At 40.9% G+C, this 13,138-nt stretch overlaps 1 protein-coding gene across 1 annotated transcript in view; it reads left to right on the top strand.

Moving 5' to 3' along the window:
* The window catches only part of LOC147734858 (snaclec bitiscetin subunit alpha-like), an 82,019-nt gene that overhangs the window by 56,707 nt on the left and 12,174 nt on the right, over window positions 1–13,138 (top strand). The window contains exon 4 of the mRNA XM_086952511.1: window positions 6,636–6,750. Coding sequence (XP_086808637.1) covers window positions 6,636–6,750 — 115 coding nt within the window. The remainder of the gene's footprint in view (window positions 1–6,635; window positions 6,751–13,138) is intronic.

The raw sequence follows: 13,138 nt of genomic DNA, 5'->3' as shown, positions 1-13,138 counted from the left end.
TTTTTCTCTAAATACATAAAAACAATTCTCAAGTAGAACATTTAATATCAGACAACTCCTTAAAGCCAAAACAGAATTTTTGCGGTCCAGTTCTTGCCAAGAAGAATTGGATGACATAAAAAATGCTATTGGTTATGCTCTTGCTCTCCAGGATTTTGATGCTTGTGGGAAGAACATCATAATGACTGCTGCCAGTGCCATAGGCATTGGTGCTGTTTTTTCACAATTGGATGAGAAAGGACAAGAGTACATTGTAGCTTATGCATCAAGATCTTTATCCCCTGATGAATGCAAATATGCAGTTATTGAACATGAAGCACTTGCCTGTGCTTGGTCTTTAGAGCATTTTAAAACCTTTGTGTGGGGCAAGTAAGTGATTATCAAGTATGATCATAAACCTCTTGTCAAAATATTATCCAATGTTGGTATGATTAATGTTACAGCTAGATTAGCAAGAATGTCAATGAGACTTTTAGATTATATCTACAAGGTGGTTTAAATTCCTGGTAAAGATAATGCAGTCGCTGATTTTCTCTCAAGATTTTCTTCACAGTTAGTTGAGAATCAGGATGACCTCATGGAAGATGTTCAGGTCACATGGTTATGGGACCATGGTGTTGAGTCTATTCAAAAGCCGGAGTGGAATTATGCTTTGGATAAGGATGACAATTTGAAAAATAAATTGGAATTTGTTAATTTAGGTTGGCCACATGAAATAGAGATTAAAGAATTTAAAGCTTTTTTGGGAAGTTAGAAATCAATTGGCTTGTCTGGATGGAAATCTTATTGGAGGAGATAGATTAGTGGCAACTTTGAGCCTCAGAAGTAAGATTATAGCTTTTTGTCATGAAGGTCATCTTGGAATTTATAAAACTAAATCCATTATTAAAAGTAGATTTTGGTGGCCGTGATTGGACATCGACGTGGAGAGAGCTGTTAGAGAGTGTGGTCTGTGTTCCTTGGCTGATAAATCACTTAAAACCTTAAGGCCACCAATGAGTGATTTAATGTGTCTGGAGTATCCTTGGGAGAATGTTGCAGTAGACATTATGGGGCCTATTGGTAGTTCCAGTAAATATATTATTTTCATGATGGACATGTTTTCAAAATGTCCTGTAATCAAAATCATAAAGAGGTTAGATACTAACACTTATAAAAATTGTTGATGAAGTGTTTCTCTGTGAAGGGACTCCTTCTATGATCAATAGTGATAATGGAGTACAGTTTACTTCTAAATCTATGACTGATTATTTGTCTAAATGTGGCATTACTCATAAGACCACTTCTTTATACAGTACAAGTGGAAATGGATGAATTGAAAGATATAACAGAGTTTTGAAAGAAGCTATTCAATTAGCTTTTAAAAACAATGGGGCATATTATCAAGGCAGGCAAAATTATATTATCGCTGTGTTTGGCCGCTAAGTGGCGATAACTTCATCGCCCTATTAGCAAGCTTTCGCTAACATCAGTTAGCGACAGCTTTTAGGCGATAGCGAGCGGTTTGGGGCCCACTTTGCATGTCAGCGATGTTTATCCCTAATGACATGCAAAGTGGGCGTACCCAAACTGTTAGCGACTGAAAACAGTCGCTAACATCGCTATCGCCTACTACCAACACAGGCATAGCGTTGGAAATATTCGTGCTAAGCGCGAATATCTACAAAAAATAACACCTGCTCCGACCAGTTCTTAGCCATTATATCCAAAGGTAGGTGGATATAATGGCTAAGACCCTGTTAGCGATAATGCGTGAATATTGCTGTATTCTCAGCGATATTCACGGATTTCGCCGCTATCGTCGGAAATATTATCACTTGTGAGATAAAAGTTGCAAATAGCACGGTATATCAGTGATAATATCCGGCGATGCGCAGCAATAAAAATATTGCCGCTAAGTCTACTTAGCGGTAAATATCGCTAGTTGTTGGCAATATGCCCCAATGTTCCCTGGGAGATCCAAGTGTTCAAAACTCTTTGGTCTTATATGGTTTCTATGTCTGACTCTACAAAGTGTTCTTCTTTCGAACTAATGAGGGGAAGGAAGCCTAGATCCAAATGGTTTCCTGGTTGGATGAAAGGTTTTGGAGATGTTAGTTGGTCTTCTGCAGAGGTCAAGGAAAATCTGTTTAATAAACATGAAGAGTACAAAAAAATTGTATGATTAAAAGCACAATGCTCATGATGTAGGTTTGTCCATTGGTCAATGGGTTAGAATGAACAAACGTGGTTTCATTTCAAAAAGGAATGGCAAACTTTTTGATTCACAATCTTTAGTTCAAAGAAAAAAAAATGCTGTCATTTTTAACGATGGAAAATGCTGGAATCTCAAAAGAGTTGCAGTGGGAAAACAACCAGTTTGTAATGGTCATGATAATTTTATTGTAGCTGATTCCCAACAGAGTTCAGATTGTACCAAAGAATTAATTGGCGATGGCTTCAAAGAAATCATCCGCGACTCTCAACAAAGTTCAGATGTTTTCATGGAAAACATCGGCAATAAGAACATTCCTGGAAAAAGGGTTATCAATCCTCCAGGTGCTTTGAAGGATTGTATTTGTAATTAGGTGTACTAGTATTTTTGTTGTTTTGAAGAAGGAGGGGGATGTGTAGTGTTTCTCTTGTTTCCGTTCTTCGTGAAGCTCTTCCTGGCCTTCATGAGGAACAAGAAGAATGTTTAGAATGTTTACCAATGAAAGTGTTTAGCATGCGATTAGGCATGTGACCTGCTTGCTTACAGTTAGGTTTTAATTAATGCCTATCTTTGCTGATAATGGTGAGATTGAGCCTGGTCTGGACCTGGAAGCTGCTTTGTTATCGTCTGGTATTATTTCAGAATAAAACTTCAATCTTCTTGAATCCTACGTGTCAGTCTTCACTACAGCTGTATTAATGAGTGTATTAATGAGTGACTGGGTGTGTGAATGAGTGGATGTGTCTGTGTAGACCTAGGAATCAGTGAGTAGGTGTGTAGTAATTAGTATTGGTGTGTCTATCGTTTCGAAAATGGTAGTCTGTATTTTGGAGTGGGTATATCAAAGGTTATTTTAGGGTGTGAGGAGGTGCGTCAGATTCTCACTTAGACAATGTCATCAGAGACAGCATTAGTGATGTCGTCATTTGAGATGTCATCAGTAATATCTTCAGTGATGTCACTGAACATGTCATGAATGATGTAATTTGTGACATTATCAGCAGTGCATTGCAGAAAGAAGCAAGAGAAATGCAGCAGAAAGAGGCAAGAGAGGTGCAAAAAGAGGCGAGAGGTACAGAAAGAATCAAGGGAAGTAAATGCAGCATGGGTGCAGAAAGAAGCAACAGATGTGGAGAAAGATGCGAGAGGTGCGAAAACAAGCAAGGGAGGTGCAGAAAGAGGCAAGAGAATTGTTGAAAGAAGCAACAGAGGTGTAGAAAGAAGCAAGAGAAGTGCAGAAATAGGCAAGTAATGTACAGAAAGTAGTAAGGGCAGTGCAGAAAGTACCAACAGAGGAGCAGAAAGAGGAAAGAGGGATGCAGAAAGAGGTAGGAAAGGTGCACAAAGAAGCAAGACAGGTACAGAAAGAGGCAGGAGGCATGCAGAAAGAAGGAAGAGAAGTAGAGACAGAGGCAAGCACATTGCTGATAGAAGCAACAGATGTATACAAAGAAGCAATAGAAGTATAGAAAGAGGCAAGTGAGGTACAGGAAGAATCAAGAGCAATGCAGAAAGAACCAACAGAGGTGCAAAAAGAGGCAAGAGGGGTACAGACAAGGGTAGGAAAGGTGCACAAAGAGGCAAGAGAGGGACAGAAAGAGGCAGCAGGGATGCAGAAAGAAGGAAGAGAAGTGCAGAAAGAAGCAACAGAGGTACAAGAGAGGTGCAGAACCAGACAGGAAAGGTGCAGAAAGAGGAATCAGCATGCAGAAAGAAGAAAGAGAGGTGCACTAAGAGGGGGCAGGGCTACAGAAATAGGAAAGAGGGGCATAGTAAGAAGCACATGAGGTGCAGAAATAGGCAACTGAGGTGCAGAAACATGCAAGAGAGGTGTAGAAAAAAGCAAGGGAAGTACAGAAAGAGGCAAGAGAATTGCTGAAAGAAGCAACATAGCTGTAGAAAGAAGCAAGAAAAGTGCAGAAAGAGGCATGTGCGGTGCAGAAAGAAGCAAGATCAGCGCAGAAAGAACCAATAGAGGTGATAAAAGAGGCAAGAGGGGTACAGAAAGAGGCATGAGAAGTGCAGAAAGAGGCTCAAGAGGTACAAAAGAGGCACGAAAAGTACAAAAACACACAAGTGAGGTGCAGAAAGAGGCAAGTGAGGTGCAGAAAGAGGCAAAAGAGGTGCAGAAAGAGAACGTGTAGAAAGAGGCAGAGCTCTTCAGAAAAAAGCCACAGAGGAGCTGAAAGAGGCAAGTGAGGTGCAGAAAGGGGCAAGAGAAGTGCAGAAAGAGGCAAGTGAAGTGCAGAAAGAAGACTGTGAGGTACAGAAAGAGGAATAAAGATGCAGAAAGAAGCAAGAGAAATGCTGAAAGAGACCACAGATGCACAGAAAGAAGAGATGTTGTGCACCATTAGTACCAGTTTAACACCCACATTTTGCTATAAGTGACAAATGATCATCCCAGCTTTGCAAAGAGCCTTCCACCATGCTGTAATACATGACACTATATTTTGGGAACATTTGATCTGTTTGAGCTAGAAACAAGGCTTTTTTTGTTCAAATTGGCAGATTTGGCAGCAGATGATGGAATATTTGTCAACTGCAGAACATGTTTAATAATTTGAAATTGGTGCAGCCGAACAGTGGCATAATTCCAGCTGCCCTGCTCTTACCTCCTACTAGGTCCAGAAGTGCTCCTCAGTGGTTCCTTCTGTTTTTTGTCTCATTGAGTGTATAGTTTAGCTTCTATGGAAACGAGGAAGACTAAACCTGAGGTTACCACTCCACAACACAGACCACAATACCACATAATTACTCTCCAAAACACATAATCCCACTCCACATAATTCATATACACTAAATACCACATACGTTCTATTCACATAATTTCAGTAAACAACAGGCCACATAATTCCACTACACACAAGGTACATCTACTCTACACCAAAAGACATTAGTAAAAAAGTTTACATTTACAACGCCAATAGCTCTAACTCTCACAAATGTAAAACCTATTACATTACAATTGCTTCTTTAACTAGTAGTCGCGTTTGCAGAGTGTTGGAGAAAGGGGGCTGGGCCTCCAATGAGCACTCATGCCACAGGGCCGGCCCTCAAGTTGGGGACCATGGGGGATCCCCAATGTCCCAATGGTCGCTGCCGGCTCCCTGCCTCCTGCGGGAGCCAGCAATGCTTTTGGGCAAGGGGAGCTGCTAACATGCTGCTCCTATTGCCCAAAAGCAATACTGCTTAGCTTCTTGAAATCAAGAGTAGGTTTCCCGCTTTCGCTTCCAAAATGCAAGCAGTGTTTGCCATGGCTGTATTGTCTTAGAAAAGGGCAATGTCCCTGGGGTAGGCAGCCCGGGACATTGCAGGAACCGGTCCTGGGGGTGGCGGTCCACAGGGCCATTGAGTGCTCCAGGAGGGAAACTGCGCAGCCCCTCTCCCAACTGATTAAAGCCCAGGGAAGGTGGTGGTCCTCGGGGCCCGGGGTACGCAATGGACCCCTGTATTTAAATAATTAGTGCCCCAGGAAGGTGGTGGTCCCCAGGGGAGTGTGAGGTGGGCAGGATCTATATAGTATAATCTGTGGCATTGTTTGGCTGTAAGTAAAGGTCTCCTGATATAATGTCAGTGCTGTTGTTTACAGAGATTAGTGATAATAGGTCAGCTAAGTATTCAAGGAATCCAGAGGGTGATAGATGAGATGAAATTTGATGGGGATATGGCCTTTTGAGGTGACCTGCACTCCTAAATATTTAAAGGAGGGGAAGTTGTGTAATGCAAAGCTTGTTTTTGTTTACTACTCGGTCGCCCCTGCTATTTTGGCAGTCACAGGCAATTGGGCTACTCCTCCAAAACGAAATAATTAACAAATGCAGTATTATTCCTTAAGATTAAACAGGGATATATTTTCCATAATTGTATCCATGATTAGTAAGGGAGACCCTAGTTATATTTATATGAGGGTAAGTTTAGTTATCCTATACTGATTTTATGATATTCCTGTAGTGGATGTTTTGGCATGTAAAGAAATAAAGTGTCAGAGTGGCTGTGTTGGACTCCTTTTTATGTCGACCTCCGTCTTTCCGACACTTAGAACTAGCTCCTCCTCTCTCCTAGGACAGCTGAGAAACTTCTATAATTAGACTTTGAGTGAAAACCCTCAGTTTTTATCTTGTAAACCAGTCTGCAACCATTCACCTGGCAGTGGTCAAATCTGTGTTACTTCCCAGATGCTTTATTAATATGGTTAAATATTTTAAGAAATAGGCTTAACGGAAAGTGCAATGCAACTAAACATATCAAAATTGAATATGTCACTAACTAACTCGTATGTATAATTGAAACTTCGCTGTCTGATAGAATTATTCATCTCACGTGGTTTATTGGATTATAAAACCTCCAAGCTTCTTTTAATTTGGGAAGTTTATTCAGTATTATACATTTTAGCTGCAATATTTTTGATTCCTCACTGAGTTTTTTTTGTTACATGAAGGAGGGACAGTATATGAATTCTGATGGATCTAAAATGAACATTATGCTATTTGGTAACGCCCAACCTGACAATCTTGGCGACGAAGACTACATTGGTTCCTGGTTTGTAGAGTATGGTAAGCAGGTGCCTTTTATATTTCCAAATTCATATATAGGCATAGACAATAATTAACATTTGAAATTAACTCTCCAGTTATGTAGTGTTGTATGCTGAAATGTAGAGCTGTGAATGTTGTTCATCCGAATTGTATTTACCTGTCCCCCAAGCCTTCATGTGTTTTGAGGTGAGGATTTTTGTGCATTGTAAATTGAGTCAACAAATACTCAAGAGAAAATACTGATCTGATTTCATTCGAAAAAATGCATTATTTTGTTTAACTATATTTATCTGATTTCACTGTGTAGTGATAAAGCATTATTAGCAGTGAAACAATGGTTCAAAACTAGGGGTGGGCATAGTTTGCGAAGTAGTGCTATGAGTTGCTATGCAAAGTGCACGTTGCACTTTGCGAGCTTTGCGTAGCACTACGCGAACTTTGTAGTAGCATGTTCTCACTGTGCAAGATTTTGTTTTCAATGATTGCACAGTGCAAACAAGAATCCGGCACTGTAACATCATTGAAAACGTCTTCTTGCACAGTGCGAGCTGTACTTTTCTGTCACTTGAGTAGATTTTTACCCGAGCTGCAGCTTTCACAATGCGGACTGGTCGTTTCTCATCACGAGCGGTCGCGAGCATGCGCTACCACTCGCAATGAGAAACCTGACCTCCCCGCTTTGAGAATCTCGCTGGGAGGTTTATTTTCCATGCTCGCGATCGGCAACTTGATGTTGCTGATCGCGAACAAGGAAAAAGTCTCGCGAGGATGGCATTTTGCTTGCTCGCGGTCGCCAACTTGACGTTGAGGACTGCTAGCAAGCAAAAAATGACCACTGCAATACGCTACGCATGTTTGCACTGTGCTACATGCAGTTTGTATAGTGCGAAGTTGCGCAAACTTCGCAAACTACTCGAGCGTAGCGTAGTGCTTTGCCCAGGGTTATTCAAAACTAATTAACAGAAAATATGTGCGCAGTGTAAAAGTGCTATTTATTTTCTGGAGAGGCAAGGCCTCAACTGAGTCATATTGCCCCTCCCCTTCCTGACAATGGTAATAAATAACATAATATACTATGCACAACTTTATGCCATGATATTGTTTCATGTGTACTAGATTGAATAATGAAAGATATTTAACCAAAACCAATAAAGAGACAATTCACTATTAGGAGATTTGTTTCCAAGGGTAAAGTACGTCTATGGTAGGGATCTCTACATATCTACATTTCCTAACATGATTTTCCCATATATAGAGATACAAGTTCTGGTAGCTTACTTAAGGGTTCGAAGGGAAAGTTTCCTAAAAACGGATAAGTATTTATTTCTCAAATTGCCCTAACCCTGGGCATATGCATAAAACGTATTCCAGTGATTCATCAGACTACTTGCATAACCTACAAGAAGAACCAGAAGAATTGAGCCTCAAACTGCTTCAGCGGATTATGAAGAAGGTGAACCATTAGAAATGTATGCTTGGTTATGGGTTCCATATTTTAATTAATATAGGGCTGCCTAGGTTAGAAGTGGGAATGCAAAAGATATTCTGCACATTTATATTTTGATATATTAGCAAGGTCTCTCAAATACATTGGCTCTTTTAGAAGTTCCCTGATAACTTGTTTATGTTTCAGTGGCATAAATTTGAGTAAGGTTTCCATGGAGGGCAGGTTATGGGCTTTTAATGAGGTAACCATGTCTTTGTCCGAGAAAGTGCTAATGGTAGGATTTTTCTCTGCTATTTCTTGGAAGATCAGACCCTTCATTAAACCACTGCTTGAAGAAGCGCGGTTACAATAATAGTTAATGCTCTGAGATAGCAAGACAGAACTCATTGATGGAAGACTTATCTTGAGAAGTATCATAGAGTGAGTGGTCAAAGCATGAAGAGCTAACATTCTCAATAACTATGTATGATGTATGATGTATGTCTGCATTCTTTGGGTTAAGATTCAGAGAGCCATAAGTTGAAGCTAGGGTGAATTTAGTAATTAATACTTTAATTTTCAGGTTAATGGCCCGGCCACCATATAGCATGGAGAATCTTTGTAAGGCTTGAATTGTTTTGACTGATTTTGACTTTAAATTTTCCAGATACTGAACTACAGACAACTTAGTATATTCACATGAATCAGACGTTTCAAATGTCTGTGGACCTAGCTGCAAGTTAAATGTCCATTTCTGCTTCCCAAAGACAAGATTTGTGTTTTTTATAACATTAACTGGCATTTCTTTTAGCTTATTGTATTTGTGGAGAAAGGTGAGTTGTCTCGGAAGACCGAATGGTGGATGCAATCAAATGGGCAGCTCCCCTGCAAAAGCCACATTGCTGATCCCAGCATTGGGGAAACAAAACTAGAGTGGTTAATGTACTGTTGAATGTCAGAGAAGTACAGTGAAAAGAGAAGTGGGGTAGGAATATAGCCATGTTTGAGACCATTGTTGAATCTTACCTGAGGAGATACTGCATTACCTGAAACTTTGACTTGCATCCAAGTGTTGGTGTGAAGCTACATAATCAGATGTAACAGTGAGATGTACATGGTAAGGGCTTCAAGCTTAGACCATGGTTAGTTTATGTATTCCTTATCACTTCCACAGTGTTGGACAGATCACTTTTTGGTCCATTTCACCTTGAGAGTTGACAAGCATCCACACTATGATGCCTATATGTCAGCCACCGGTGCTAGTAGAGAATGGTCAAAAATATCAAAACTAAAGAATCTTCCTCGGCTTGTTGACGAAAGCTATGTCATGCATGATTCAGTGGAAGCAAAGTACCTGAATCTATGCCATCAGATTACCAACTCGCTGGAACAGTTAGCACATTTGAGGAAAGCTAAAAGTCTCCACAAATCTTCTGCTCCCTGGTACAATGAAGAGTTGAGGTTGATAAAGACTAGTTGTAAACAAGCAGAAAGGAAATGGAGGAGGAACTACTTTTAGACAGATAAAGTAGCCTTAAAAAATCTGCATCACAACTACAAAGAGTTGATAGGCATAAAAACACTATTATAAGTATATAGTTTTCCATATAGTCCCTCAAATGATCAATGAGAATTATGTATACTTATTTTATACAACTGTCACATACATTGCCTTTTATATTTCTACTTTGTTGGACATATATCATTGAGAAATATATTTACTAATCAACACACCTATAAAGAGATTTACTCACCAAAAACAACAGTTTTCACATACAGTCTTAACCTCATATATGTACTTAATCAACTATTTACACATCTTTAGACAGTTACACACCTTCCATCCAACTACACACACATTCACTCTCTCATACAAATACTCACTTAACTAATTAAAAACGAGTGTAGAGTTTCACATAGCTAGTAACCAACTTATGGAGTAGTTTACACAACAAGACACAGAGTGAAACAAATATTCAAACAGTTAACTCACTATCCCATATATTTAGTGAGACACTTTAAATTACTCACTTACACAGTCAATCTCAGTAGTACTAAATCCTCCATCCAGACACTTCTACATCCACTCAGACTTCAATGCAGATTCCTTTATTTATAATACTTATATAAATAACAAACCTAACCACATTCACTGGATGATGTCATCAGTGATGTCATCAGTGATGTCATTTGAGATGCCATCAGTGATATCACTGACCATGTCATGATGATAAGCAGTGGATTGGGGGCGCGAGTTGTAGTTAGTACAACTAACTATAATGGAGGAATTTCAATGATTTTGAACAATTGAAATGTCCAGCTAACTATAACACCCTTACAACCTATGGTTTTTTTTTAAGTGAATTTCCAAGGCTTTTTAAATGCTAATTACTAACGATAACCTATGGTTTTTTCAGTGAATATAGATATATATATATATATATATATATATAACCCTCCAGTGGGTAGAGCGCTGCACTGCTGTTCTTTCGGTGCCTGTTCAATTGCATCAATCAGACACGGAGCTTCCACGGGTCAGTCTGCGTTGGAAACTGACACCTAAACCAATACCGAGGTTGAGTCCCCGGCGGCACCAATCTCCCTTTCTTTGGTTTTGCCGACTTCAACAGAAAGGTTCGAGGCGGGAGATTGCCGGCGCTCTTGTGGCGGTGTTGGACCTTCGGCTGAACCACGCCGATATATATTCTCCAGCAATGTTTGTTTCCACAGGGAAAAAAACCTTTGGTCACACCAGGAAACTCCGTTTAAAATGTCTTTATTGAGATGAAACAAGCGGCTTGCGGCTCAGTCCTTGACATGTTTCATTCCTCCTGGAACTTTTTCAAAAGGTAAGCCTCGCTCTGCGTCACTCCCCAGTCCGATGTTTTTGCTCATTTCATTTGCCTCCAATGGCATTTATTTGTTGAATCACTTCCTGTTTGAAATGTATTATGGGACTTGTGGTCGTGTTTTGATTCGTGACCCATTGATTCACAGTCCGAGTTTTGAAGTTTTTTCATTGTTTTTGGGTCTCCCTCGGTGTTGTCCTTCCGATTAAGTTGATATTTTTCTAATACCCAAATCGGACCCGTGACTCAAGGAGTCCGTTCAATTTTATATAACCCTCCAGTGGGTAGAGCGCTGCACTGCTGTTCTTTCGGTGCCTGTTCAATTGCATCAATCAGACACGGAGCTTCCACGGGTCAGTCTGCGTTGGAAACTGACACCTAAACCAAAACCGAGGTTGAGTCCCCGGCGGCACCAATCTCCCTTTCTTCGGTTTTGCCGACTTCAACAGAAAGGTTCGAGGCGGGAGATTGCCGGCGCTCTTGTGGCGGTGTTGGACCTTCGGCTGAACCACGCCGATATATATTCTCCAGCAATGTTTGTTTCCACGGGGAAAAAAACCTTTGGTCACACCAGGAAACTCCGTTTAAAATGTCTTTATTGAGATGAAACAAGCGGCTTGCGGCTCAGTCCTTGACATGTTTCATTCCTCCTGGAACTTTTTCAAAAGGTAAGCCTCGCTCTGCGTCACTCCCCAGTCCGATGTTTTTGCTCATTTCATTTGCCTCCAATGGCATTTATTTGTGGAATCACTTCCTGTTTGAAATGTATTATGGGACTTGTGGTCGTGTTTTGATTCGTGACCCATTGATTCACAGTCCGAGTTTTGAAGTTTTTTCATTGTTTTTGGGTCTCCCTCGGTGTTGTCCTTCCGATTAAGTTGATATTTTTCTAATACCCAAATCGGACCCGTGACTCAAGGAGTCCGTTCAATTTTATATAACCCTCTAGTGGGTAGAGCGCTGCACTGCTGTTCTTTCGGTGCCTGTTCAATTGCATCAATCAGACACGAAGCTTCCACGGGTCAGTCTGCGTTGGAAACTGACACCTAAACCAATACCGAGGTTGAGTCCCCGGCGGCACCAATCTCCCTTTCTTCGGTTTTGCCGACTTCAACAGAAAGGTTCGAGGCGGGAGATTGCCGGCGCTCTTGTGGCGGTGTTGGACCTTCGGCTGAACCACGCCGATATATATTCTCCAGCAATGTTTGTTTCCACAGGGAAAAAAACCTTTGGTCACACCAGGAAACTCCGTTTAAAATGTCTTTATTGAGATGAAACAAGCGGCTTGCGGCTCAGTCCTTGACATGTTTCATTCCTCCTGGAACTTTTTCAAAAGGTAAGCCTCGCTCTGCGTCACTCCCCAGTCCGATGTTTTTGCTCATTTCATTTGCCTCCAATGGCATTTATTTGTGGAATCACTTCCTGTTTGAAATGTATTATGGGACTTGTGGTCGTGTTTTGATTTGTGACCCATTGATTCACAGTCCGAGTTTTGAAGTTTTTTCATTGTTTTTGGGTCTCCCTCGGTGTTGTCCTTCCGATTAAGTTGATATTTTTCTAATACCCAAATCGGACCCGTGACTCAAGGAGTCCGTTCAATTTTATATAACCCTCCAGTGGGTAGAGCGCTGCACTGCTGTTCTTTCGGTGCCTGTTCAATTGCATCAATCAGACACGGAGCTTCCACGGGTCAGTCTGCGTTGGAAACTGACACCTAAACCAATACCGAGGTTGAGTCCCCGGCGGCACCAATCTCCCTTTCTTCGGTTTTGCCGACTTCAACAGAAAGGTTCGAGGCGGGAGATTGCCGGCGCTCTTGTGGCGGTGTTGGACCTTCGGTTGAACCACGCCAATATATATTCTCCAGCAATGTTTGTTTCCACTGGGAAAAAAACCTTTGGTCACACCAGGAAACTCCGTTTAAAATGTCTTTATTGAGATGAAACAAGCGGCTTGCGGCTCAGTCCTTGACATGTTTCATTCCTCCTGGAACCTTTTCAAAAGGTAAGCCTCGCTCTGCGTCAATCCCCAGTCCGATGTTTTTGCTCATTTCATTTGCCTCCAATGGCATTTATTTGTGGAATCACTTCCTGTTTGAAATGTATTATGGGACTTGTGGTCGTGTTTTGAT

This window comes from Lissotriton vulgaris, chromosome 1_2 (genome assembly GCF_964263255.1).
Source record: "Lissotriton vulgaris chromosome 1_2, aLisVul1.2, whole genome shotgun sequence".
In the NCBI taxonomy this organism is placed as follows: Eukaryota; Metazoa; Chordata; class Amphibia; order Caudata; family Salamandridae; genus Lissotriton; species Lissotriton vulgaris.
Note: the sequence above shows the minus strand (reverse complement) of the source record. Positions and strands in the feature narration are given on the sequence as shown.